At 40.9% G+C, this 25,176-nt stretch overlaps 1 protein-coding gene across 3 annotated transcripts in view; it reads right to left on the minus strand.

Annotated features, from left to right (window-relative positions):
* The window catches only part of Pir (pirin), a 96,247-nt gene that overhangs the window by 30,293 nt on the left and 40,778 nt on the right, over window positions 1–25,176 (minus strand). For all 3 annotated transcript variants that reach the window (XM_052717632.1, XM_052717552.1, XM_052717467.1), the window contains one exon: window positions 7,645–7,729. In XM_052717632.1, coding sequence (XP_052573592.1) covers window positions 7,645–7,729 — 85 coding nt within the window. The remainder of the gene's footprint in view (window positions 1–7,644; window positions 7,730–25,176) is intronic.

The raw sequence follows: 25,176 nt of genomic DNA on the forward strand, positions 1-25,176 counted from the left end.
GTGTAGCTTTGCGCCTTTTCCTGGAACTCACTTGGTAGCCCAGGCTGGCCTCGAACTCACAGAGATCCGCCTGGCTCTGCCTCCCGAGTGCTGGGATTAAAGGCGTGCGCCACCACCGCCCGGCGTAAGTCAGCACTTCTAATGGGGCTGTGACCTAGGCCTAAGATGGACCCAAGTGCCCCAAAACACCAGCCCAAGTGCTCTACTCTTGGATTACAAAATACTCTAAGCCAAGAGTGGCAGGGTCACTGTTACCCAAAACATAGTCAAGAATTCTGCATATTAGGACTGTCTCCCAAACATGGTATACAGGTATAAAATTGTCAACAAAAGAAAACAAAAAAACCTACAGTAGCAACAAGAACCCCATGGCACCTAGGCCTGTGTATTCCCCTGAATATTGCAATTTAGAATAGCTGATATTAAGATGAATTTTCTGGCCAGGTAGTGGTGGTGCACACCTTTAATCCCAGCACTCAGGAGGCAGAGGCGGGAGGATCTCTGTGAGTTCAAGGCCAGCCTAGTCTATATAGTGAGTTCCAGGACAGCCAGAGATACATGGAGAAACCATGTCTCAAAAACCAAAAAAAAAAAAAAAAAGGATTTTCTGATCTCACAACAACTGAGAGTTCACCATCAAACATAAAGGGATAGATCATTAATGTCCATCTTATAATTAAACATAAATAGCAAGAGTAAGAGAAGTCACTAAAGGTCTACTAATTGGTTGAGTATGGAACAAGATAGTAGGTGAAAAATCACAGTAACATTGGACTGGTTGTAAAATCTCACCTCAACAATTACTGCCGAATGGATCTTGAAACATTATACAATCTCTCTGTACCTCAACTTCCTTATCTGAAAAATTGGGATAATCATATTGGCCCATGGGTGTTGTTTGTTTTTCACTCTTTGGCTCTTTGCTCTTTGTTCTTTGCTCTTTTGGGGAGCCCACCACCCAACTCGCAAATAAATCACACCCAGAGGCTTATTCTTAATCATAAACGCCCGGCCTTAGCTAGGCTTTTCTTAACTTAAATTATCCCATCTACCTTTTGCCTCTGGGATTTTACCTTTTCTTACTTCTGTAATCTTGCTTTCACTCTTACTCCATTGCTTGCTGGCTGGCTGTGTAGCTGGGTGGCTGGCCCCTGGCATCCTCCTCTCCTTGTTCTCTTGTTCTTTTTTCTTTTCCTCCCAGATTTCTCCTTCTTTTTATTCTCTCTGCTTGCTAGCCCCGCCTATCCTTTCTCCGGCCTCACTATTAGCCCATCAGGTGTTTTAGACAGGCACAGTAACACAGCTTCACAGAGTTAAACAAACGCAACATAAAACAATGCAACACATCTTTGCATCATTAAAACAAATGTTCCACAGCATAAACAAATGTAACACATCTTAAAATTTTATTATACAACACATGGGATTAGGAGGATTATAGGTGTTAATACAGGGGGAGCTCTAGAATAGTTATGACAAACAGTAAGTTATGAGTATTTGTATTACAACAGAATTGAGCTGCAACTACTGAAAATGTTCATGACAATCGTTGTCCTTGGGTGAGCCTCCTAGGTTCTTACTCCCCTCCCTTTCTCCTTCCCTTCCTTCTTTCCTTCCTTCCTTCCTTCTTCCTCCTCCCCTTCCTTTCTTTTTTAGATAGAGTCTCACTAAGTAGCTCAGGCTGGCTTCAACTTCACTGTCTAGCCTAGACAGACTTCACACTCCTCTAAGAATCCTCCTGCTTCTGCCTCTTGAGTGCTGGGATTAGAGGCATGTACCACCACATTTTTTAAAATGTAGTTCTACATCCGTGCACTAAAAACAATTTATCCAAGTATATAAAATTTCAGTTCAATAGTACAAGTTCAAGATGCTTATTTTTATAATATGGTACTAAAATTACTAACAGTGTAAATTCTCAAAAAAATGTTCTGTTTAGGGCTATGATGTAGCTCAGTGATTAAGAGTACTGTTGCTCTTGTGGAGAACCTGAGTTCAGTTCCCAGCAGCCACAGAGTGGCTCTAATTCCAGGGAATCCAATGCTTTTTACTGATTTCCACAGGTACTAGGTACATACGTGCTGAACATACATACATACATACATACATACATACATACATACATGCAGTCAAAACACTCATACATTTGAAATAAAACAAAAAAATTCTAAGCTATGTATGGTAGTGCATGCCTTTAATCCCAGCACTTGGGAGGCAGAGGCAAGTGAATCTCTCTGAGTTTGAGGCCAGCCTGGTCTACATAATGAGTCCCAGGACAGCCAAGGCTACATCATAAGATTCTGCCTTAAGAAATTGTTCTGTTTCAATCAATAAAATAACTGTGTGAGGTAGTAATGTGTTAGGTATCTAGATTTGGTCATTCTACAATGTATCTATACTTTAAGTCATGTTGCACAGGAAGAAGTAATACTAATTTACTGGCCAATTGAAAATAATTTTAAAAAGAGGAGCTGGGGATGTGGCTCAGTGGTAGAGCAGGCTTATGTCTCTGGGTTCCAACCCCACCACTGCAGAGAAAAAAATTTACAAAAAAAACTAACTTCAGAAGAGTAAACACACCAACACAAAAGACAAACAACAAAACACCTGGTAACCTGGAGAACATTTTCATGACCTTGGGTTTGGAAATGATGATTAAAGGAACCAAAGAATGTACTAACCATTAAGGAACAGATTTGTAAACTCAAGATATTTTTTATTTATTACAGTATAGAAATAGTACAGAAAATGAGAGGTAGAAAGGAGAAGATATTTATAATGTAAATGATGATGACTAGAACTCAGAACACACAGAGTTGTTACAAATCAGTAGGAAAAGGACACACAGCTCACCTAAAGTAAAATAATTTAAAATTTCTTGCTGGATAAGTTTACAACTGCCTCTGATTCATGTTCATCAATGCTTGGAAGACTAATTGATTTATATCCAAAACTGTTAAATGTGTATCATAATTATGAGGGAAGCTGAGATCAAGTATTCTAATGTACTACTAAGCACTTTGCCAAGTTCTCTACCTAGTAATAGTGCATTAGAATACTTAATTCACTTCAATTAACAAGCAAGACGACCCCTTATAGACATGCCACAAGACAAGTTGAATATTTGATGTAGTGAACAAAAATCACACTTTCTCTTTAACAACTCCTTCCAACCTACAATTCTACATATACTATTCATGATTGGGGCCCCTCCTTAACAACAGAGACACTGTTAGAAAACAGGTCAAGAACTCTGAGACACCCCCCCCAATCATGTGTTTCTCTAGGCTTTTTCAAATCATTAAAAACATCACAATGAGATGGGGATATGGCTCAGTGGTAAAGCAATTGTTTATCATCCATGAGGTTCTGGGTTCCAGACTCATTATGAAAAAGAGTCACAAATTAGAGGGAGTTGAAAACACTACTCATTGTTTGGCCACTGGCCATAAGAAAACTGGGTTACACTTAGCAGAGAAGCAGAAGCTGTATTATGATTGCTCTAATTCTAATTTCATTTCTGCTGCTGTGATAAAATACCCTGACCAAAAGCAATTTGGGGAAGAAAGGGTTTATTTGGCTTACAAATCCAGGTTATAAGTCATCATTTCAAGGAAGTTACAAAGGCTGGAGCTTAAAACCCTAATCTCATCACACCCAGCCAGTCAAGACCAAAGACAAATGAATACACTTATGCTGCCTGCCTGCCTGTCTGCCTTCTTGCCTGCTTGCCTGCTTGCTCTGAGCTAGCTTTTTTTGTTCTTACAAAGCTCACGGCCCAGCCCACGAAAGGTGCTGCTCACATTCAGGATGGGTCTTTTCGCTTCAATTAACAATCAAGACAATTCCTCACAGACATGCCCACAGACCAGCCCGATCTAGATAACTTATCATTAAGACTCTCTTCCCAGGTGATTTCAGGTTGTGGCACATTGACAGTTAAAACAAACCAGCACAGTGGTGAACTCTATGATGATCCCATGGTTCCTGCCTTCTGGTATTGTCATATTAATAACAACAACCCAAAGCCATCTCTTTGAGTGTGGCCAGCACTTGGTGGCTTACTTCTGGCTAGTACAGCAAAAATGACAGAGCATTGCTTCTGGGATTGTTCATTCTTTTTCTCCCTCACATGCATGTTTTGATGAAGCCAGAAGCCATGTGAGCCATCCCATGAAGAAACCCATGTGGCAGGGAACAGAGACCAGTCAGTGAATCCTGCCAACAATCACACCAGCATGAGTTTGGAAGTGTCGCCCTCCCAGTGCAGCTAAGCATGACAAAAATGTTGGCTGACATGTTTATTATAGCATTGTAATAGTGCCTGGGCCAGAGGACACAACCATGGTATGAGATAATACAAATTGTCTTAAAGCACTAAGTTCCAGGTTGGTTTGTTACACAGCCACATTGGCAACTTGTACTTGAATAAGATTCACCTAAAGATAAACTATATAGTCTGGTATTAATGTTTAGTATTTCTAGTAAGATGTTTCAATATTACAAAGTCCAAAATATGAAAAATGAACTGAGTTACTGGAGATTAGGGGTAGGAATTATCTGATACTCTTACCTCAACAACTTATTTTATATGTTATCATCATCATCATACACTAAAACCAAGCAAAATGCTGTGGCCAAATATTTCTGTGCCACAAACCTTAGTTATCCTTTTGAAAAATAATGTAGTGTCCCATTAAGAAATAAAATAACATACTAGGAAATGCTAAAAGAAAAGTTTCAGTAGCAAAATTTTACAACAGTAAAATTCATACTAACATATTAGCTACATTAAAAATAATTCCCTAAAGACACCTTAATGTGGTACCAAATATTGAAATTTACTTTTTTTTTTTTTTTTTTTTTTGGTTTTTTGGTTTTTCGAGACAGGGTTTCTCTGTGTAGCTTTGCGCCTTTCCTGGAACTCGCTTTGGAGACCAGGCTGGCCTCGAACTCACAGAGATCCGCCTGCCTCTGCCTCCCGAGTGCTGGGATTAAAGGCGTGCGCCACCACCGTCCGGCTTTTACTTTTAAAATTGAATGGAAAAGAAGTGGCTCTTTCCCTTTTTCCTTCATTCCAAGGCAAACACAGAAGCCAATTTATACTGACATTGTTTCAGATGATATCTTATTTTCCCACTGCAAGAATCATGCTGACATCACTGTGCTTCTACATCATAGTTCCTCTTGCTCTGACTTGCCTGATATCTTCTTTTATCTACATAGACGCTGATGATGACAGCATGCCCGCCTGGGTTGCCCAGAATAACCTCTCATTAGTTGGGCTCCATTCCTGGAGCAGTACCTAAGGCAATCAGCTTCAAAAGAGAAAAGTGGACTTTGGCTCATGGTGTAGAGGTCTCACTCATTCCATGACCAGTTGGCCATGGACTTGTATGAGGTAGTGCAACATGGCAAATACGATTGGCAGACAAAGCGTCTCGATTAATAGCAGCCAAAAAACAAAACAAAACAAAACAAAAAAGGGAAAGAGAGAGGAGGAGAATCCAGGGCCATGGTGTCCTTTTCAGAGGTACATCTCCAAAGACCTAACCTCCTCGAAGCACAACCTTCTAGAGTTGCCCCTTTCCCCTCCAGTAACAACATAGGCTGAGGACCAAGCCTTCACCACACAGGTTGAAATCATAGAACACTCTATCTCAAGAGCCTTAATTTACTCATACCTGCAAAGTCCTCCTCCTTTCTTTTAGACAGAGTTTCAAGTAGCTCAGGCTGGCCTTGCATTCACTATGTAGGTGAGATGTCCTTGAACTCCTGATTCTCCTGCGACTGTGTCTACCTCCTGACTACCATGATTACAGGTCTACATTAACACACATGGCATTTTTTTTGCTGTCATTTTGAGACAGGGTCTCATGGAGCCTAGACTGGCCTTAAATTTTCTATGTAGCCAAGGATGACCTTTAACCTGCCTACAGTTGCTAGGAATTATAAGTGAGCTCCACCATACATAGCTATAAAGTCCCTTTGCCATGTAACACAATTTCAGGTCCTGGGAGTTAGTACATGAACATCCCAAGGGAGGGAGGATATTATTCTGCCTACCAGAGTGGTACACTATACATTGTCTGAAGATAGTTTTGTTATCGATGTATTTACACCATAAAGAAAAATTATAAAAGAAGGAAAATGTTCAGTGAATGAAAAAATTTCCACACCGTAAGTTTTCCATAAGCACACTCCAAACCATGCTTTAAAGTACACAGAAGTAGAGATGCTATGTAGAAAGATAGAGAAAATAGTCAGTAGACAAAGGGGTTCTGAAGATCAGAAGGTATAAGTTTCTTGGAAAGACTGAAATTTTCCAAGAAATGCAAATTTGTGTCCTTCATGATGAATGATAACAATGTTGTCGGCACATCAGTTTACAGCAAGAAAAATCAGATTGCCTTGCAAGAGATGCTAAAAGTCACCATGCAAAAAATGGACCCTACTCATTCTTATTTTAGCCAAGAGCTAATGGGAAAAATGTGTGGCCAATGCAAAAGAAATCTAGTACTGTCAAAAACTCGACGAATTGGATTCTTTGCAAATGATGCATCGTCAGGCTCAATTCCTGATATCAACTGTCTTCCAAATCACCACTGCATGAAACATCTGTTTTCTGCGAGATTAGCACAACCCAATGGAAACGTGCCTAGCCCAAAGGAAAGAAAGAGATGGTAAAAATTGATTCTAATGGTATTTATGGGAAAGAATTCAGATAGACCCTGGTAGGGTTCAGGAAGAATGTATCCAGGCTCTTCCTTAACTGTGTTTCCCTTGGGACACAGGCATTTTCTTGGTATCAGAGGTGGGATGGTAGCAATGTGTGCTTCCATTTCTACCCAGTTAGTCTGATAATGACACAACCAAGTCAACACTAAATTAGACTGCTTATGCCAGAAGCCAAACACAACCCAGACATCCATGTCAAATCACTTTACCATGAGTAATAACACCATCAAATATGATAAACCAAACATGTCTGGGACAGAGCCAATGGGCCACACATTTCAAGGAATATTTGATGCAATAAAGCATCCAAATAAAATGAATTTAGACAGTTCTTGGAGCTGTAACGGAATTTGACCTAGAAAAATGGCGACAGCAAAGAGAGAAGAGGTAACCTTGATTTAAGTAACTTCATAGTAAAATACAAGCTGTGTAAGTTGATGCCTAGTATGTCTGAATATAGACAGCCAATGTCATTGAAACTACAAATAAAAAAGCAGTTGTAGCCGGGCGGTGGTGGCGCACGCCTTTAATCCCAGCACTCGGGAGGCAGAGCCAGGCGGATCTCTGTGAGTTCGAGGCCAGCCTGGGCTACCAAGTGAGTTCCAGGAAAGGCGCAAAGCTACACAGAGAAACCCTGTCTCGAAAAACAAAAAAAAACAAAAAAACAAAAAAAAAAAGCAGTTGTAAATACCCATTGATTGTATGTCAGAAAGCAGACAGGAGAAGTGTCAAGCTTTTGGATTTCTTACCTAGTCTATGGAAGCGTGCACATGCAGTCTTTGCAAATTTAAACATAAAGTTCCTAGAAGATCAGGCAGACGTTTGCATTCCCAAGAAAGCGGCAGCTTGGGCTTTGATTTCATTGTCTTTTCTGACATGGCTACCAAATTCCAGAACCCGTCATACCTTTAGGAATAGGCTGGGAATGCTTTGCTCCTTGGTCCAACTTGAAGTCCAGATATAAGGTTGGTGTGCGTGTATAAACCTTAGACTGAAAAGAAAAAGGAAACCATCAACAGCTTTCTAAGAATAAGTTTCTTTTAGAAAATATTTATTGTGTGTGTATATATATATATATATATATATATATATATATATATATATATATATATGCTCCGTGTGTGTATGTGTGTGTGTGTGTGTGTGTGTGTGTACTGTGTGTGTACATGTTTGTGTGTAAGGGCACGTGTTTGCCACAACATGTGTGTGGCAAACACGTCAGAGGGACAACCTCGGGTAGTAGTCCTCATCTTGTCCCTTGCTTAAGGAAGGATCTCTCTTGTTTGCTGATGCTCTGGATACCCCAGGCTAGCTGGCCCTGGAGCTTCCAGGAGATTCTCTTATATCCACCTCCCATCTTACCACAAGAATGCTCAGATAACTGACATGCACTACTGTGTCTGGCTTTTCTATCGATTCTGGGGATCTGAACTCAAGTGGCCAGGTGTGCGAAGCAAACACCTTCACCTGCTAGGCCATTTCCTTGTCCCCGCCCCCCTAAGATTCCCTCCTTCAGCTGAGCCTTTCCTCTCTGCAACAAACTCCTCAGCTGAGGAGTTGGTGAGGTGAGAGGTGGCCGTGACTTGTTCCTTTGTCTCTCTGATCTTTCAGCATTTACCCCAGTATCTGGCTCTGGGTTTTTACTAAGACCAATTAGGATTTGTCCTACATCAGGCCTGGGCCTGGACCCATTATATTTACACTTCCTCCTGCCTTTATAGTCTGATCAGCAAGCTAATTTCAATATGGCATTTACCTCCCTACAGCTCCAAGGGCCCAGCATTAAGTTTTTTGGGGTTTTTTTGGCCTATAATTGTTCCAACTTTGTCACTTTTAGCCTTACAGTTGATATTGAGTGTCATCTCGTAGCCAACTGCATGTTTATTTCACAGAACTTGATAAAGCCATTTTCATTTTGAAATTCAAGTAAGGGACCCTCATATTACTTTTCCTCATTAGATCCTTGTGGGGGGGAGGTGGAGGGGAAAGCTGGTCGGCTACTGCTGGTTTAACAAAAGCTCAACCCCAGAGTAAAACCAACATGTTCCAGTTTTCTAGTATAAACAGTGGTTTTGATTTCATTACCAGCGCAGCAGAGTTGGAAATTCAATATGATGTCATCCTGAATTATGGACACAAATGAAAGTCTAAGGAATTCATACTTGCTGGAAACTTTATGATGTCTCATTGCTCACACAAAACCCTGGTGACTATTGGATTTTGGTTTTTTTTTGCTTTAAAATGCACATGAAAATGACAGTCTGTATAATGCTGAGCTTGGCAAAAACATGGAGTGACAGGCAGGCTTCATACACTGCTGTGAGATTGAAATTTAGTGCAAACACTTAGAAAAATACTTGTTGACATGTAGCCCAGGTAAATAAATACATGAGTAACTTTTGACCTAAGAATCCCACTCGTGAGTGTATTCCCAGTAGAAATGTTCACCAGAAAATGCATATAGGAATCTTAATAGCCCCAACCAGAAAATACCAACATCAGGACTACTTTCCACAAATATGTAAAAAACAGATTAGACAAATGGATTATAATACAATTTAACAGTGGACTAGTAAGGATAATAAATAAACCTCACCACATACAACAACTCAGAGGCATCATATAAGCATAAAATTGAGCAAATGAAGGCAGATTCTATACCTATAAAGTTCAGAACAAGGCAAAATAAGCATATGATATCAAAAGTCAGGAAAAGTAGTTGAGAAGATGAACTGGAAGGCTAAGAAGGAGCTTCAAAAAAGAAAGACACCATTGTAACGCTCTGCTGTTTGGTCTGGCTGCTTATTTCATGGATATGTTTACTTGATAAAAATTCTCCAAACTATAGTCTTGACTTGTACACTTTTTCTGTATATAAATCACATGTTCATACAAACCTCATATTAAAAAACATACATTTGTAAATAGACATAAAGAAGAATCCAGAGTCCAGAAATTTTCAGAACCTTTGATAAGGATGTGATTTGGGAGAGATAATTATGGAAACTGCATATGAACATTTCTGCCTTTTCAACACTGAGTCTCTAGAACCAATCCACAGTGTCTGTCATACAGCAGGTGTTTGTTAGACCTTGATTAAAAGATGTTTTCACAATGGAAAATACTAAGTGTAACCATATATTCATTGACACTATACATAAGATATTCATTAATATCTTTACCTATATGTAGTCACCTGTCTGTCTTCAGGACAAATGAATTTGGTATGGTCAAAAAAAAATTGTCTATACATCAAATCAGAATTATGAATCATGAGGACAAACAAAGGATTTTTTTTTTCTTTCTCTCCTATGAATGTCTCCTATAGAAGCCTTAGATTCTTAAGATGTTCTGGTATTACATGGTGTGGAAGGTCCAAACCGCATTCACTCATCTTCAAAGACCGGAACACCAAATCCCCCTGTACATACCTAAATGAAACCAGAAAGCCCCTTGACATCAAGTGCAACTTGAAGCTAGAGATTTACAACCAATCTGATGAGTTTGAAGTATACATGAAATAAGAGCAGCACATGAGAGACACCAGATCCGGTTGCCTAGGATCATTAGGTGTGTAAAGGCACCATCTGGAAAGAGACTGGTTTCAGCCAAAAAAAAGACTTCTAAAGTTACCTCTTAAAAGATCAAGGGTGAACTTCACATAGTATCAGATGACCCCTCTGCTCAGGCAGTACTGAACTCTTTCAAAAGTTCCTAGTTTGGCTTAAGTATCTTTCCCAACCTCTGCCTCAGTAGCAGATTCGGTAGCCCTATCTAACTTACAGCAAGGAGATTAATCACAAAGAGATGCTTGGCTTAATTTCCCTAGCATGCTCCCAGAATTCGAGGCAGGAGTACTGTTTAGTATTGCTTTGCCCCAGTCATCAGCAAAATGCTTGTCTTCTTCGGGTTGAATTCACTCATCAGAGAACTTTATGGGGAGGCTTGACTGGAGTTTAAGTCTATTCAAGGCTTGAAGTTCACCACTAGAAAATGAATATCCTTCTCCATACTATAACTATTCAATTTCCCTTCTGATTTTGGAAATTAGGGCTGCAGAGAAGAGAGAATGTGGCTGGGATGAGAAAGGCAGCTAGAAGTTTGGGCACTTAGCGGGAAGTCATTGGATAACTTGCTCTATTCTCACCATCAAGTTCACTCAGTAGCTTTGCCCTGAGTAAAGGCTGTCTCATTTTCTTTCTTCCTGCCTCTAGCATTGAAATAGAATCCATTCCATAAGAAAACAGTAATTTACCTCTCTAAGATGCAACTACACAGATGCATGCAGACATGTACACACACACACACACACACACACACACACACACACACGCACACGCACACACACACACACACACACAGAGTGTTTTGTATTCAGTATATGGATTCATTAGAAAAATTTGAATAGGAGCCAGAGAGAGGCTTTACAGAGCTATCCACCCACACACCCTGTTTGTTTACAGTGAAAAAAGGACTAGAGGAACGTTTCATATTCATTTTAAAGGTGCTTTTGGCAAGTCTAAAATGTGATTTCCATTCTAAAATCCTTTCGTATTGAAAATTGAATGAAGGATATCAATATAACACAGGGTGAACAACCAATTCCCTACTCACCCAAACTTAAATGACTATTTTTATCCTTTAATTCCCATGAGTGTGTATAGGTACACATATATATCCATACATACAGTGTGTGTGTGTGTGTGTGTGTGTGTGTGTGTGTGTGTGTGTGTGTGTGTGTGTGTATGTGTGTGTGTGCATTTGGAAAGCAAGTAGTCTTGGTTTTTAATGTCTCACCTCTCTGGGAACTCAGTTAAAATAGTAAATGTAAATTGTGTTTATTCAACTTCAAGACAGTAATGCCAATCTCAAACGCACTTTGAGAAAGTCTGAATTTACTGTTTTTGTTACCCACCAATAGGCACATTGTGTCTTTATGTTCTGTTTTTGTGTATTTTTATGTACAACATTAAAGAATGAATAGTTACTCAAAGTATTGACAATTCAACTAGATCATATTCTCTCTCTCTCTCTAATTAAAACTAAACTATCTGTTGGGTGACTTTAGCAGAAGTAAGATGAACTGGTCTGTGAAAAACTGAATAAGATCCCTGAACAAACTTCAGCACAAACACAGCAAATGAACTTCAGTTCCGTCGGTGAAATCGCTCTCTTTCTTTCACCTCGCTTTTCTGGTGTGGTTTCGATCCCCAGTGCCCAGTAAGGCCCAGAAATCCAAAGCCATTCCTCCTCTCCCTCCTTTCTTTTCATTTCATAATTCTCGGTTGAAAACGTTTGAAAATGTTTACGCTTGTATCACTTAAATCCTATTGTCCAAGAGGCATGCAAGGAAGCTTCTAGAACATAAGCAATATATCATAAGAGGTTAAGGGTAAATTTTCCTAACCTACAACAGGGGTACTGCCAATTGGGGGGGTCCTCTCTCTACATATAAACATGTCAGAACTAAACCCCTAATGAGTCTCAAGCAACACTCCTATAATGATTCCTGAACAACCCAGACAAAACAAGGCCTATTAAACCACTTCCTTCCAAAAGTCAACTACCTTCATTTTCCATCCTTCAAAGACTTCCCATTTACCCTGGCTTTTGGTATCAGACCCTTGTCAGGCTGACTTCCTTCCTCTACTTTTATTTATAAATCTGATCTTAATTAGGAGATGGAAATTACTCCCATATGGAAGCCATGTGCTTAAAAACATTTTCCCAGGACAGGCAGAGGGCTGCATTTCTCTCTGAGTATGGCAAAGTTAAGTAGCTTCCTTTTTACCATCATTCCTTCCACATTTGAGGGCTCTTCATTTCTGAGTGTTGATCCTTCTCCACCATGCTATGCTTCACTGACAACAAGTGTCAGAGATCTAATGTTACATGGTAATAAATGTGCTGACAATTCTCTCAGGGAACTACCTACCTTGTGAGTTTTCAAAAAATGCATCAAATTTATCAATCTGACTATAACAGCTCAAGGAAGTGAATTATTCTAAATAGCTGCACGAGGGAATAGCATTCTTCAATACTATGTAAGAGAAGCAAGCAGAGTTGTTACTGTCCGAGGCTCTCCTCACCCTATTGGGACACCCTCCTAGTGCTGGCTATTGTGCTTTATGTGGTGTTGTTGTTTTTGTATGTGATGTGTGTACATGCACATGTGCCTGCCATTACCAGCTTATGATGAATGTTACTGTACATAAACCTCTAACCACATTTCTGGCTGTTTTCCTTGCAGAAATTATGGGTCTCCAGGTCTAGACACCACAGCTTAAATCAAATTGTCAACATAATGATCTGGTTAGACATCTTTTTTCTTTTTTTGCTGAAAATATACACTGCTAGTCAGTGTCTTCTCTATGTTTGATAATTTTGCTACTCTCCAGAGCAGTTTTGAAACTCTATACCTTTCCCATCTAATTTGCTGTTAGAGGGTTATATATTCCAACCAATTTCCTATTTGTACATTTATATTTTCCCCTCTCTATAAACATAAACGAGAAGAATTAATTGCTGAAGAGGAAAAACATAAAAACAAAAGAGCCTACCTGGAAATTTTTGAAGCGTGTGTGTGTGTGTGTGTGTGTGTGTGTGTGTGTGTGTGTGTGTGTAACTTAGAAAAGAAATAAGCTTAAAGGCAATGTCTCTATACTACAAATAAATGTTTTTTAATTGGGGTAAACATCATTTTGTTCTTTCTTATAGTAACTGGCTTACTTTCAACTAAATTGTCTTTTGTCGAGTCACCTGGTAAGCACCTGTAAAAACAGTGCCCATCTCATTAAAACACTGAGCAGCTTATTTTTTACTTAATTTAAAAGACAGAAATTGGTATTACCATACGCTTTCAATCTGACAATTAGTTTGGACGATATTATCAATCGAACAAAGAATACTAAATATTCTTACTGTAAGAATAACTAAATATAACGAACATATACTCTTTCTGTATGTGTGCATTTTTCTTTTCATCAGCCAAGTATCAGGCACTAAATAGGGGCTTCATGTGTATGAGTTAGGCCACTTGTACTTCCCTTAAAAAAACTTGTTGTGTTAGCCGGGCGGTGGTGGCGCACGCCTTTAATCCCAGCACTCGGGAGGCAGAGGCAGGCGGATCTCTGTGAGTTCGAGGCCAGCCTGGGCTACCAAGTGAGTCCCAGAAAAGGCGCAAAGCTACACAGAGAAACCCTGTCTCGAAAAACCAAAAAAAAAAAAAAAAAAAAAAAAAAAAAAAAAAAAAAAAAAAAAACCAAAAAAAAAAAAAAAAACTTGTTGTGGATTGATTTATTTTATGTGTATTTTTTGCCCCCACCTATTTATGTGCATTTATTGCATGCCTTGTGCCCACAGAAGCCAAACCATAAACTGCATCCCCTGAAACTAGAATTAGAGATGATTGGGAACCACCATATGGGTGATGAGAATTAAACCTGGGCCTTCTGCAAGAGCAGCCAGTGCTCTTAACTGATGAGCCATCTCTCCAGCCCCATATTTCCCTTTTAATAAACTGTGTACTCATTAACATATTGCTTTCTCTGATTCACCTATTAATTCCTTCTTTCAAAAAATACTGATTGGGGGCCTATAATATTCTCTTCTTTAACCTCTCTCTTCTCTCACTGCTGCTGAGGCTCAAACTCAGAGCCTTGTACACACTAGGCAAGCTCTCTAGCATGGAGCTACATCTTCAGATGATAATCTATAATATTTTCATGGTTGTCATGTTTCTACATATACTTGGCTCAATCTTGGCTAGGCTCTTTTTCTGCTGGCAACATGGGGACATCTCAGTAGGGAGACCCAGGTGTCACTCAACTAGCTCAGGAGTCTCACTAACAGAAGATCATTTAGAACACAGGGAGCGCATAGAATCATCTAGTACATCTCTCTCGTGGCTATCCAAGCTCCCCAGTTTTCTTTCAACCACTTTCTCTCCCTGCCTCCACATGGAGATCCATACTTTCAAGGCTTGAGGAAATAATACGTAGATTTTTCCACCTTATTTAAAACAAACTCCCAACTCATTGTTTAGAACAGAGCGATGGTCTTTAACAAAGTGATGTCTTCTGTCTCCAATCCAAAGCAGTCTGATTTCTGAATTCTTCATTGAACAATTCTGGATTCGAAGCAACAGAGATTAGTTTCCATCCTCACTGCCAAAACACTGTGGGAAGGACTAAAACCCTGTAATCTTAGTTGACATATACATGACGTGCTACATCAAAAGAAGACTAGGAACTCTTCGGCTATGAACCAACCCTCTGTGCAGGGTGGGAGCTGGGGATGGCCAGAAAGCAATCTAACCTCTGTCAACAATAATGGATTCTAGACAGGTTTAAGCATCAAGCTTCTTAACTGTCTGAGAATGTGGGACCCAGCGAAATTCTCCTTTGGTGTGATCTCCATAGCATCATCTTCCAATGAGCCCTTTAATCAACAGTAACACTCTATCTCCTCTCCCCACCTTTTCTTTATGAGCGAGGGAGTGCGGAGAGGAGGACTAGAGGGGATGAGAACGAAGATGCTGATGAAACTCACAGACCTGAAAGTTAACCAGGAACAGGTTCATTGTGAAACCGGAGTTTGGTTTCTTCCCTCTTTGAGTCAGCATCCTTCCCCCAAAGATACATATGTTCCAGACAAAGAGAAAAATCTCCATCTTCTGAAAAATAACCCATAGCCCAATAAAAGTAACAGTATAAAGAAACCACAAATGGCCCCTATAGCTGCCAACAAGGAGCCTTCCTATTCTTTGTCTCCAGTCCAGAGGCAATAAGTTCCAAAATTGAGTCAGCAAGTCTATTATCCAATACTAAAATATTCCTTACGGGGCATTATGATATTTTTTAAATCTGTATTAGCTACATTTGGTATTTACTAAAATATTTTAAGAGTTCTTGCAAGAAAGTGCATCAAGATCTAACATGAGAAACTATTTGGCAAAGATAAGATTTCATCGAGCTCTGGGAACTAATACCTTTGTGTAGATAAGATCCCTCATTGTAAGATAAAGAGGAAACACATCATGGCACAAGCTTCTCCTCTGTGCTTGTTTGCAGGACATTCAGACACAGACAGACAGGAGTGGGTGCATGTGCAGATATCTGCTGAAAGGTACCACTCTGGTATAGAGAGGGATGTTCAGTTTTAAGCTTTGTTTCATGAAAATTAGTTCAAAGTAGAATCATGCCCAACAAATTCATACACAAGGGTTGAATGATGTGACAGGGAGGGTAATGCTCACATAAAATGAGTCAAAATTCAGGAACCTTGATTTGGGGTCAAGCTCTTTTTTTTGCAATGAGCTATGTGATCTTGGGGAACACTTTGTGCCTGGCTGGATTACAGCTTTGTCATCCACAAAGTAATGAAATTTGAGAACGGATTTCATGGGTTTATTTCTGCCTGGCATTTGGATTCAATGAAGAGGCCAGAAGAAGATGATTAGAATAGGACTTGGCTGGCCTTGAGAAGCATCAAACTAGATCAGGAATTTTAGATTTGCTGCCATAAGAAGTTCATTCACATTCTCTAAGACTCTATTACAACAATGGGGTAGCTGAATGAATGGAAATGTTCCTATTCGGCTATCACAAAAATAGGGCAGCAATGGCCCCCTGTACATTAGGTCAAAAAGACCTCCCATGTTGTTTACCTCTCCACAGCAAGCTAAGGCCAACATCCACTTGTGCCAAACTCAAGTTCTGAAATGTCAAATAGCTTTAAAGGTGTTCTGAATAAGCACTGGCAGCCATCTGGAACTACCTACTTTATGTGCAGCACAACTATCCCCAGTATCTGCTGTCCAAAGGGAGCCCAACAACCCTTACCTGTAGTTCTAAAAGCCCCAAACTGCTGTAGAACTTCAGATCTAAATGCTCTACCCAACTGAGGAGTGACATCATTTACCCACCTAAGTCCCCTTTCTGCTTTTCATCACTTACCCAGGAAGTCTCTGGTTCTATTTCCCTTCTGGGTGATGGCCTCGTGCCACACTACACTGTCCCTGGAAGGTTTTCAGCTGGGAGGGAGTTCCCTCCCAATGCAACCTGGCCCAAGCACTTCCCCAATAGATTCTCTGTGTTGCTGCCTGTCATGAAGATGCCTCTTCTTGATCAATCACCAGATCCCCAACCTTACCACACCAACCCATTCAAAGTGGAATAAGCGTTTCAATGGTTTCCAAAAAATATCAAATATAGAGCTGAAATTTTCTGCTATTCAACAACATCACACAGAATCTGAAAAACACTGACCAAATATGCTGAATAGATGGAACCCGTGGAAGAGGTCAGTATATTTCTAGGTCAGGGTAGGGAGCTGTTCACGAATTCTCAGGGAAGTAGGAAGTGTTTGGTTACTTAGCACAGATCCACATGGGTCAAGAGTTTTTTACTGAGCCCTCAACATTCACCTCTCCTCTTAGGTTATCTTTAAAGTTTCCATAGCAGCTCTGGTGTGCACTTAGCTGAAAATTTGATTAGTACTGGGATGTGCTGAACGGGTAAGGACCCATTGTAAGCTCATGGTCAGCCTCTTAAACCAGGCCATCTAGTTCGAAGTCCCATTCTGTTACCCACTACATATGCAACCCTGGGCACGCTGCTAATCTGTCAGAATCCTGTCATGTGGACAGAATGACTGGACACCTCATGTGCTTTCTCTGGGTCATTGACTGCTGCCCTACAGTGTTGTCACCGGTGCCACCCACTCCTTCAGTCCCCCGTGACTGACCACTAAGTTCTGATAACCTCAATTGCTCCTGCAGTGGTGGAGGCCACAGCAGCTCCTTCACCTGACTAACCTTTTGAGATTCTGGATCCTTCCACACTAAGACTTCGGTGAAGAGCCAAACCACAGGATGCGGTTTGCAGTCTCTTCAGAAGCTACCTCAAGGGGCTAGGGAATGCAGACCAGAAGAGCAAAGAATCCCCATCTCTCAACAGGCCTAACACTGACCAAAAAATGGTTGGAAGGTGTGGACAACAGGTCAATTTTTTTGTTCTACCTCATTTGGAAAGTCCTGAGACAGTTTTTAAATAGGTATTTCATATAGTTGTGTGTGTGTGTGTGTGTGTGTGTGTGTGTGTGTGTGTGTGTGTGTGTGTGTGTGTTACTTCCTTTCTTCCTTACACATACTGCCCTGGAAGTATGTACTGGTTAGGTTTTGGAGGTTTTGTTTTTTGTTTTGTTTTGTATTGTTTCTGTTTTTGTAAACTTCAAACAAACTAGAGTCATTTTGAAAGACAGATCTTACTTGAGAAGATGCCTCCATTAGATTGGGCTGTAGGCAAGTCTGTAGAGAATTTTCTTGGTTAATGATTGGTGTGGGAGGACTCAGCTCACTGTGGACAGTGCCATCCTTGGGCAGGTAGTCCTGAGAGGTACAGGAAAGGTAGCTGAATGTGAGTCTGCAGAGCAAGCCAGTAAGCAGTGTTCCTTCATGGTCTTTTCTTCAGTTCCTGCCTTCAAGTTCTTACCTTGAGTTCATGCCTTGACTTCCCTTGGTGATGGACTGTGATTGGAATACATAAGCTGAAATAAACCCTTTCTTCCCCAATTTGCTTTTGGTCATGATGTTTTATTACAGAAACAGAAAGACAACTAGGACAAAGTACACATCAGACTTGCTTACATCTCTTTTCCCAAAGAACGTAAGTTAAATCAAGATCAAAAGAGTTGACAACCTAAAGTAGTCAGAACACTGTCCAATACAATTCCTCCTTATCCACTTACAGCTACTGAGCACACGAAATGTGGCAGACTGTACTTAGTAAAAATGCTCATATCCCTTGAGCTTATGATGGAGTTTGTAATAAAATGTCCCAAGTAAAGATTTACACCTCAGAAAAAGGATTTATTACTGGGTTAGTTATTGTAGCATTGCTTATGGTAAGAAGCATTTACATGTGATTTTTTTTAATTATCAAGAAGAGATTCAGAGTGAGGACATTCATGTGTAATATATTACTTGAATATTAAATTTGATATGACATTCTTAAAAGTGGAGAGGTGGCTGATAATTTAACATTATTTGCCAAGTCTTTTTGTCTTTAAAAAGTTTTTCATACAGTATACTTTGATCATATTCTTTCCCTTCCCTAACTCCTCCTAGATCCTCTCCAGCCTCCCTACCCACCCAACTCCATCATGTTCTTCTCTATATATCAAAAAGAAAAAAATCAAAATCAAAACAAACAAAACAAAAAAACCTCAATAAGACAGACCAAAAAAGTGCACACACACACACACACACACACACACACACACACACACACACACACACACAAATATGGAAGCATCCCTGTTGTGTTAGCCAACTACTCCTGGGCACAGGGCCTGCCAATCAACTGGAGTAAATAGATTTTCCCTTTCCACCAGCCATTAAATGCATGTAGCTTCTTAGTAAGGGTTTAAAAATTAGGAAATTTGTAAGTTGTAGGCTACTTTCATTATGAGCTTTGGTTTAGACCTTTGGTGATTTGCTTTATAAGTGCATGAAGGTTGCTAGCCATTTTCATTTCAGTTGGCAAGAAGTTCTAGAGCTTTTTGTCAATAACGTCGGTCACAATGTAAGGCGTTGTGATAGGGAATGTGGGAGCAGAAAGACATAGAGAAAGGCAATCATCAGTAAGTACACTCTTCTGCTACAGTCAAATAACTCGGGGACTATGTAATAGTATTTCCATTTGGCAGATGAAGAAATAAAGGCTGAAAAATCATTTAAAATAATCTTTCTTGGGTTACAAAGATACTAAAATGGCAGAGGGGAGGTCTGAACACACAGTCCATACTCTTTTGTGTCTACCATGCCATTGGCAGGTTGGCTCTGTAATTCTAGGTATAGTTTTGATAATGCAACAATCCAATTTTCCATGTGTGTTAGGCTCCCTAGAATCCTTCCAGCCACTAAAACAGGTGGTCATCTACACCAACCTCATAAAAAGCAGGCATGAATTCTCATCCTTTCTCCCTTTACCTCTTCTCTCTTCTTTCCTTCCTCCCTCTCTCCCTTCTTGATTGTATGGGATTGAACTGGTCATAGATCACAGTCCATAACACCAGGGTACATGATTCCCATCAATCAATGAGAACCTCTTGTCCTGTATTATTTGGTTATGATCAGTGGAGGAGGGGAAGTATTAAAGTCCCCAAAGTCTTGGGTTCCAGCCATACAGTCTTATAAACATTTGACTGGAAAAGAGGATGGCATTCGCATCCCCATCTGGTCACCTTCACATCTGTCTTAAGTCATTCTGCACTGGGAAGGGAAAGAAAGCAAGTGTCCTCCTTTGGTCTTTGCAGCCCTCTATTTGATGTCTATCAATCCCAGGCCCTCGTCAATGCACTTCTTTCACCTGGCTGACAAAGACTGTCGGCTACAACCAGTGCAAGTATCTAGTGATGCTCACCAGAAACTCTTGCTCAAACCCTCTTTGAGACTGATAAGTACCAGATGGCCTGAAATCAGTGTCTCAGCCAAGTTTTGTTAGTTAGTCCAAGACATTCAAAGTCTCCCATGATAGAAAGTGATGTTGGCAAGTACTGATTTCTGACAGGCAGATATGCCACTGCCATGAAGGGAGGTTAACTGGGGGAGGAAGGCATCCAGAAGGACATAATTGGCAGGAAGCCCACTGGTGAGCATGGAGTGAGACAGTCTGTAAGACCCCCTAAGGGACTGGAGATGTAGCTCAGTTGATAGAGTGCTTGCCTAGCAGGAACAAAACTCCAGCATAGCATAAAACTGGGTACAATGGTGGATACTGGTGGGGGGATCAGGAGCTTGAGGTCGTCCTTGGTTGTGTGGGGAGTTCAAGTCCAGTACAGAAGCCTTTGCCTCAAAAAGAAAGAAAGAGAGGGGGAGGGGGAAGAGAGGGCAAGGGAAGAAGAGAGTGGAAAAGAAGAAAAGAAAAGCTGGTACCAAAATGGTAGAAAAGCAGAGAAATGGCTGGTTATTTTTCTTCCTCCTTTTCACACCCCAATTCTTCCTTTTTCTTGTGGAACACTTATTTGTAATTAGAGAGTCATGGAAGGAGGTCAGGATGATGAAGCCAACATTCACGTCAGAGACTAAAGATGAGAAGAAAACTAACCAGACTCATGTGTTTGAAGACTGTAGAGAAAGGAGCCTGGCTGTGGACCTCAGATTGCCTTCTTTTAAAAAGAAACACTGAGATCTCTTGAGTTACTATTTATAGTTGGTCCAAGAAAAAAGAAAACTTACGAACATCATAATGTTAATCCCCACTGTCTATGTGGAAAGAGACAAGGGTTGCTTTTTAACATTTCAAGAGAAAGGCAAAGTTTTCATTGTTCTCTTTCTCAATGATCCTGGACAAGGTAGATATCAATCAATGTACGCTGTACCCCATGTGGAATAGCTATACTCTCAACATGAAAGACTCTCATACACATGAAAGTAAATTGCCAAGAAGTTTTACATGCAAAAGACTCTAACTTAACCCTTTTTCATGCTTAGGACAACAAATGTGTGTTCTGAACATTAGTTGAACACTGTCTCACATGTGGCACAGAAGCATCCTCAACTGTACTGTCCCCCATCCTTCTTGTGTATGAATGCAAGTATGCTCTGTGTGTGTGTGTGTGTGTGTGTGTGTGTGTGTGTGTGTGTGTGTGTGTGCTTCCAGGTTTGTGAGGGTGTGGATGTCTAAACATGCCCGTAGAGGCCAGAGGTCAATACTGGGTGTCTTCCTTAACTGCTCCCCACCTTATTTTGTGAGACAAGGGTCTCAATGAAACTAGAGCTCACTAATCCAGCTAGACTGGGTAACCAGCAAATCCCATGGATCCTCCTGCCTCTGCCTTCTCAGTGCGGGGATTACAGGTGCATTTCTTTTGAAGATCCATTTTTACTGGGGAGAGGTGTTGTGCAATTCCCCAGGAGCTGGACTTACAAGTGGCTGTGAGCCTCCCCAAATGGGTTCTGGGAACCGAACGTGTGCAAGAGAAGAATGCACTCTTAACTGCTAAGCCCCATCTCCAGCCCATGCCCGGTTGGTCTGTTTTGAGTACTGGGAGCTCAAACTCAGGCCCTCAGGCTTGCACAGCAAGCACTTTACCACCTGAGCCCTCCCCTAGCCCCTTCCATACTTGTCTGCCAGGTCAGTTCTCGCTTTTAGACTTAGTCCTGCCTTGCCTGACCCTGACATTGCCCTGAGCCCCGTTCTGTGCCTTCCCACGGACTCACGACTCACAAGTCTGCAAACTCATCACAGTACACTCATCTCAGCAGCCATGTGTCTGGCCCTTCCTGCCTTTCCAGCGCCTTGATTTTGTCACCTTTCCTTCCCAAGTCTTATGCAGGTGGCCCAGAGTACACGTTAGCTGAGCTCAGGCGAGCTAATGGTAAGTTTTGCCGGGGAATCCTTGTTCATTTCCCAGGGATGATTGTGGAAGACCTTCCAGGAATGGCAGGTGTGTTCTTTTTTCTCATCTCATTTTTCGAAGATAAAAGAATGCCTCTGGATCTGCAGTAGATGCTGAAGAGGATTCCCTGTGGTTTTACGACCACACCATGCTCCTCTTCTTAAAAATACAGAATAACTTCAATGCTTTACAGCGCATTTGAGTTGGAATTTTCAAACATTTGAAGTGCTTATTCCCTATCCATAGCAGTAAGGTATTTTTTAAGACTGATTAAGGTATCAACAATGTACCATTAAAGTCTAATGCCTCAAGTAAACAGCATTCTGTCTGGCACTGAACTTCATTAATCACATTTAGTTTGTTTGCCAATCAATTAATAATGCACTCTGATCAAAATGAAGTGCTGGATTATAGCTATTCACTTAGCTTTATATAGTAGCATACACCTCAGCTTTTAATGCATCATACAGGAGCCTGAAGACAACTTTTTGAAGCTGCCTTGTGTTTTTGGCTGTAGTTGAAAAATATTTAATATGTTCCTGAGGAAAGACTTATTACATCCTAAAAATCCAAACCCTGACAGCCATAGGAATGAGCACAATGATATGCTAACACATCCACTTGCCTTTATGAAAGGTGATATCTTCATTCTTTATAGCATTCATTAGGCTTTTAACCTAAAGTTCCTTGCAAATTTATAATCCTCACCAGTCGGGCCAAGGATATATGAATGGTACAGAATGTAACTTCTGGCTTTAAATGCACCTATCTATCTATTCTTCTGTTTCTTGCAGAACAGAGCTGTCAACACCCATGGAATGCATTTCCTAGGTGATTAGGTCAGCGGGGGCATCTTGAAGAAATAAGAACATCTGGCATCCATAGTACACACCAACAATGGTATTTCTGGGGTGAGTGGGCTGCCCTGGGCAAGAGTAACCTTTTGTACAACTGATTTGAATAGATCTTGACCATTGTTTATTTGAACATTCCTAACTCCAAATGATGTGCCAACTATGGCTGCCTACCATAGGTCAAGTTCTTTGAAGTTGTTGGGTGCATTTCTTTGGTGTCCTCTTATTTACTAAAAATACTAGCAGTCTAATTTTGCCTATTCTCAACACCAAATCAAAGCCAAGTGTTCACTTTTCTGTGGAATGAGGCTGAGAATCAGCAGGAATCACCTAGCCTGTTTTGAGTCACTCCTACAGAAAAAAAAAAAATAGCTTCGTGGTATCAGAAATGAAATAGGACTATACAGAGATGCTGAGGACCACATCCACCTGAACCTCAAGGCCAGCTATTTAAAGAAACTCTGAGTGTGACATGTCTTGTAATGGTAAATTGTCATGTAGTGTTTGAGGCCAGTGAGAAACTAGGAAGTGGGGTTGTCTTCCCCCAACTTCAGATCCAAGCATGTTAGGTCACGTGTCCTCCAACACTGCCCCCTCTTGAGTCAGGCTGGCCCACTGGCTCTGTGATGGGGAGAGGGAAACAGCAAGCCGCTAAAAGTATTAAAATCACTGTGTCCTCGAGAAGAACTAGGAGTTAAATGATCTCCGACAGAGCTTACTATTGTTTATCCCAAGGTACAAAAATGTCTGCAATTGGAAAGAGAAGCCAAAAATTCAACCATGGGGGCCTCATCCATGGAGAGAAAATTCAATCCAGAATCCAGTCAGGTTGTAGTGGATTTTACAAGCACCCAAACTGATGATGTTAGCTGTGTTGCTATTTGTTCTTTTACTCAGAAGCTTCATCTAAGTGGGCATTGCACTGCCTGGGACTCTATGGAGAACTCCAGCTGACTGCCTCAATGGGGCTTTCCATACTCAATGTCTGCTGGATGTTTTGACTACCCAATCAATCAATTTGATGATGTTTTGCTTGCTATCTAATCTATCTATCTGTCTGTTTGTCTGTACTGGCTGGTTTTGTGAGTCAACTTGACACACTAGAGTCATCAGAGAGGGAGGAGTCTCAGCTGAGGAAATGCCTCCATAAGATCCACCTGTAAGGCATTTTCTCAATTAGTGATCAATGGGTGAGGGCCCAGCCCATTGTGGGTGGTGCCATCCCTGGGATGGTGGTCCTGGGTTCTATAAGAAAGCAGGCTGAGCAAGCCAGGGGAAACAAGCCAGTAAGCAGCATCCCTCCACGGTCTCTGCATCAGCTCCTGCCTCCAGGTTCCTGCCCTTTTTGAATTCCTATCTTGACTTCCTTCAGGTGAACAACAATGTGGAAGTGTAAGCCAAATAAACCCTTTCCTCCCCAACTTGATTTATGGTCATGGTGTTTCGTCACAGCAATTGAAACCCTAACTAAGATTCCATCCATCCATCCATCCATCCATCCATCCATCGTTCTATCTATCTATCATTCTATCTATTTGAAATATACTTAATAAACTCACTCATTCAAAACCAAAAGCACGGCCATCATAGATCATTCTCCCAACCATATAGAACACCGGGAGAAAAGGATACAGAACCATATATACAATTAATGTCAGCCTCAGAAACAGCACAAAGTCAAACTTACTTGTGAATTTCCCTTCATTCCAATATTTCAAATCATCTCCTCTTTCCCTTTCACAACTCCACCAACACCTGGTTGCCTGTGTAGCCCCGATTACCATTCTAAGTAGTTTCCACTTTACTCTCTTTGCTCCCACTTTTTATTTTTTGTGTTTGCACACAGGTGCACACGTGGGCGGTGCACATGCACACGTGTGCTTCTGGAGGCCAGAGGTCAATCTCAGGTCTAATTCCTCCTCAGATACCATCTACCTTATCTCTTGAGACAGAATCTCTCACTGGAACTCAAGGTTTGCCAAATAGACTAGGCTGGCCATTGAGATCCAGGGATCAGCTTGTTTCCACCTCCCAGTTCTGGGATTTCAGGAATGTAGCACTATACCCAGCATTTTTCTGTGGGGTTGGGGACTGGATTTGGGCCCTCATGCTTGAACTGCAAGCACTTTACCTACTGAGTTATCTCCCCGGGCCAGATCTAAGCTTTTTATAGAAACCACTC

The sequence above is a fragment of the Peromyscus californicus genome, unplaced genomic scaffold (genome assembly GCF_007827085.1).
Source record: "Peromyscus californicus insignis strain IS unplaced genomic scaffold, ASM782708v3 Scaffold_10__1_contigs__length_136768540, whole genome shotgun sequence".
Taxonomy (NCBI): Eukaryota; Metazoa; Chordata; class Mammalia; order Rodentia; family Cricetidae; genus Peromyscus; species Peromyscus californicus.